Source organism: Buceros rhinoceros, unplaced genomic scaffold, assembly GCF_000710305.1.
Source record: "Buceros rhinoceros silvestris isolate BGI_N320 unplaced genomic scaffold, ASM71030v1 scaffold44923, whole genome shotgun sequence".
In the NCBI taxonomy this organism is placed as follows: domain Eukaryota; kingdom Metazoa; phylum Chordata; class Aves; order Bucerotiformes; family Bucerotidae; genus Buceros; species Buceros rhinoceros.
The window spans coordinates 1,772-6,260 of NW_010405091.1; the positions used below are offsets into that span (position 1 = coordinate 1,772).

The 4,489-nt window shown below is 36.7% G+C and overlaps 1 protein-coding gene across 1 annotated transcript in view; it reads right to left on the reverse strand.

Moving 5' to 3' along the window:
• Window positions 1-621: 621 nt before the first annotated feature.
• SAMM50 (SAMM50 sorting and assembly machinery component) overlaps window positions 622-4,489 on the reverse strand; it is a 13,931-nt gene continuing 10,063 nt past the window's right edge. The window contains exons 10-14 of the mRNA XM_010133581.1: window positions 4,367-4,437; window positions 3,569-3,636; window positions 2,509-2,655; window positions 1,484-1,625; window positions 622-667 (exon numbers count right to left, since the gene is read on the reverse strand). Coding sequence (XP_010131883.1) covers window positions 622-667; window positions 1,484-1,625; window positions 2,509-2,655; window positions 3,569-3,636; window positions 4,367-4,437 — 474 coding nt within the window. The remainder of the gene's footprint in view (window positions 668-1,483; window positions 1,626-2,508; window positions 2,656-3,568; window positions 3,637-4,366; window positions 4,438-4,489) is intronic.

A 4,489-nucleotide genomic window follows, 5' to 3' on the forward strand; every position in this document is an offset into this window, starting at 1 on the left:
CATATTTACTGTGCTAGACAGCTGACTTGAATTTTTACAGTAAGCAATTCAGATAGTAGGAGTCATTTAAATATAGATGATATAGATGGTAGATGATGAAATATATTTAAATATAGATGACTTACAATAGTGAAATATACTCAAATCAGAACATTTGATTCACGTAAAATCAATATTTGTATAAAATAACTTTTGATGCATAACAGAATTTTTTCAAGGTCATTTGCTCACAGAAGTTGATGATGGAGAGAAACTATTGCCCCTTAATTTGCACTCCAGCCATACTCACCCTTGGTCACCCCAACACTTGTGAGACTTGTGGCTGGAGGAGTGAGGGCTGTGCGGGCCAATTTGTGTCATAACTCTAATATTTCAAGTGAAAACTAATACCTAAAAGCTGTAAGTTAAAACAGCTAGAATCCCACTAACATCTTTGTTAAGAATTGCCATCTTTGATAAGAATAAGAGGTACAATAAATCTTTAGGGCATAGCTCTTTAATGTAGTTGGCTTGTGGAGTCTGAGATGTAAATCACTCAGATTTCGAGAAAATGTTAGACCATACTGAGCTATATTATAGTCTTGATTTCAATTTCATATACTGAGGTAAAATGTTTCTGAATTATAGAAATCTGATTCCTGCTCCAAACTGAACACCATCACAAATCCTGAAAAGAAAGAAATAATAAACAATGTAAGAGATATATAAAGTCCTGATGAAATTAAAACTGATTCTCTCTATCCCCAAATTCCTAAGGTTTTCAGTCTTTGGAAAGTTACAATTCAAATTTTAGGTGAAAAAGGCTTTTCTAAATAAATGCTTTGCCAATCTGTCATCCACATGGAGTATTTTTACATTTGCAAAATAAAGCCCATCATTTTCAAATTGCTATTATTCATTCACAATTCACATGAGCGACAAGTAGAAACACAATCCAGCTCAGGTACAAAGTACAGAGTGTCAAACACACAATATTCACAGGCAAGAACAGGCCCCCTGAAGCTTTTTATGGTGTAGTCTATTATTTGCTTGATGCAGGATAAATGGTTGCTAACAAATTAATTTGTTCTCCCTTTCTCTTTATGTATAGGCAAACCTCCTGTCGTTTTTCAAGCAAAGATGTTAAACTTGATATTTATCCAATCATATGGTTTTGGAAGGCTTAAGAAAATCCCTTGAGCTGTTTGAGTGATCGTTTCTCCTAAAGAAATAAAACCTGCTACACAGCTATTCACACATTTCAACAGCTGTTCTCAAGTTCAGTGAGCTTTGAAACTTGAGAAAAAAGTCTTAAACCAAAAAGTACTGTGAAACCAACGTGAATATGGCGAGCTGAAAGAATAGCATCAAGTGCTGAAAAATCTCTTAACTGGCATATAATAAACTAAAATAAAAGGCAGCAATTTTCTCTGACAAAACCAGATAGAAGTTCAGTAACCTTTAAAACCAATTACTACTAAAGAAATCGATGTGAAAAACAAACCTGTCACCAGACTGTACTCCCATGGGGAAACAGTAGTTAAGTTCCAATCTAGCAATGTTTCCAAGTCGGAGCACTATTCCAGTACCGTAAGACCATCGGATATACTCTGCCAGCTTCTGCAGGTGAGCTCTAGGACCATCGCCTGAAAGCGAAAGAGCAGGAGAACAAGAATCAAAGTAGAATGCCAAGGCGGTCACAGGCTAACTGGATTTTCAGAGCTAGAAAACAGACTACTTCGGAGCACCTCCTGCAGATTCAAAATTTATTACTATCCGAACCTGCCACAAATGCCAAGTACCTTGGACTCAAACTAGTATCATTTTAGTCGGACTGCTGGTTGATCTTCATTTCCAACCATAGGGTATCTACTTACATGAATCTGGAAATTAGTAGTAAAGACTTAAACATCTTTAGTGAGTCTCTATTAGTTTAAAAGTTGATTAATCTGCTTTTCAATTGTTCATAAAGTGTCTCTCTCCCATATGGATGCTACTTCTCATCCATCAAGTGGGGCAGACCTCAAATATCACTATATTCCAAAAATAACTGAAAAGATATTGAAAAGTCATACACTAATACACTGAAATATATCTTGAAAAAAGTTGAGAATTGGAGAAAAAAAAGTCACATCAGCTACAACACTCTCATCTACAATTTAATGCCACCACTTTTTATTTGGTTCATCCCAGAAAACATCAGAATCCCACTGAAACATCACCTTCCAATCTCCCTTCAGGACAGTGTAAGATAGCAGGTATTAACCAGTTACCACACTGGTCTGCGCATCACCAATTCTCTAAGCTCTCTTTCCTACAAGTTATGCTAGAACTTATGTAGGGAGCTAAAAAAATCACTGGCATTCTGTCAAATATACAAGTTAATAGCAGCAGCATTTTGACAGGCACCTTAATATACATGCAGTACACAAAGTGCTTCTGAGTAAACAGACACAGAACAGCTCTCCTTTTTGCTTTTATATAAAGAGGGAAGCAGGTTTTGTTATATACTATTCTATTGGGTCTTACCATAGTTAAGATTGCAAAGATTTCCAGCATTAAGGAAGAAATGTGTTCGGAAAAGGTCTCCAAACCCTCCCCGGCCTGGCCGGAAAGGGAGAGGGGTGTAAAGATGCAAACCTCCAGCCCAGTAGGCTTCTCCTCCCAAGTAATCACCTGTTTAGGCAAAATGTTGGAATAAAAAGCACTTACTGTGAAATATATTAACAGAACCAGTTGTTAAAGGTACAAGAACACATCCTTAAGTTATTTTACATAGTGCTTCTACCCTTTACAACTCTTGCCATTTGCTTCTGGCGCTCTTCAACCTCACCACAATCAAGGAGAAAAATTACCGCTTACACAACTCTTTAAACCTTCCAAGTGAAGGGTCCTTTTTCTTCATTCTCCCACTGGAACAGCCTGAGGTATGCACCTACTTGTGGTTCATCAAAGCCTACCTCCTGAACACCTCTGAAATACTTGTCTGAGTTTTAAAAATGGGAAACTGATACAATCAATTAGCATTAAAATATACCGAATACTGAATCCACTGCTAACAGGAAGTCAGCAGCAGAGGAGTAGAACTGAGGAAGCTCGTGGCTCTCAAAACACCTCTGTTCATCAGATTACCTTTCCCCTAAGCTACCTGAACGTGTGCAGTATTAAACAGAGATTTAATGTAACTGTTGCTACAACCATCTTTGGGGAACTTTTGCAGCTTGGAGAATGCTTACTAATTAAAGTGACATACTGGAATTATGTAAGTCTGAACAAGCACTTGGTTTACAAAATTAGCTTACACCTTAACTAAGAACTAACAGGCTTTATTCCACGGTGAACTAGTATACAAGACATGGTTTAGGGACCCTGGCAGTGCAGGGTGAACGGTTGGACTCGATCATCTTAAAGGTCTCTACCAACCAGAGGATTCTGTGACAGATCAAAGACATAACATTTCTCAGTTTCAAAGTGCAGAATAAGTGCAATTATTTTTAAGCTACACAAAACATAAGGACAAAACCTGACTCTCTGTTACACACTAATATTTACAGTGCTGTTAGAGGAGTGGGATTTAAAAGTTTCAGACCTTCACTCTGGGGTCCAATGCTGTACATACTGAATCCACGCACACTTGTTGGTCCGCCAAGGTAAAACCTAGTGAACACAATTAAAATTTAATTTAATGCATCACTTGAAAGGACATATTTGGAAATATCTACCCATACTTCTAACATTGCTTTTCAGAGTTACAGGTAGCTTTGTAACAAGGTTTAGTAGAGTATGAAATACAAGTAATGAAATACAAGGAATTATATCTAAATTCTGATGCATTTGGCAAAAAAAAAATTCAAAATAAATGGAAGTATTAAAAATAAAACCCAGTCTGCTATCACTTACAGAGATCAAAACAGAAGGATCCCCAGCACTGAAGAATCAGAATATTGTATGATCGTCTGTTGTAATAATTTTTACAGAAATTCAGTAGTTAAAATCTATCACGTGAAGCTGACGGTATTTACTGTAAATAAATTTAAGTCTAAATGATTTCTGCGAGTGATCTTTAAACACAGGTATAAGAGGGCAAAATTGTCTAAAAAGGTAACAGTTACAATATGGCTTTACTGCTATAAATATCTACACCTGATACAAAATTTTGCAGACGGTAAATAACATTTTGCAACCATAAATACTGGCAGGCAGAGCTACTATGTAGCAAATTATAACTGTATACCACCCCGATATTAAAATCACAACCAGAAAGCATGGCTCAAGTAATAACATGCGATTAAAGCTAACTAGAAACATTTTACTCTCCTCAGAACCAGAACTCTTCTGCCTTCCTTATACGTTACCCGGGATGACTGAAAAAAATCAAAAAACTTGCCTATCAGCTATACTGGATGGCTTGTCTCCAATAGGCACTAGCATTCCACCCCAAAGTGATGCTGAAAAAACCTTTGGAGAGAAAAAGAAGTTGTTTGTTCATATGTATTACTTAATTTCCCTA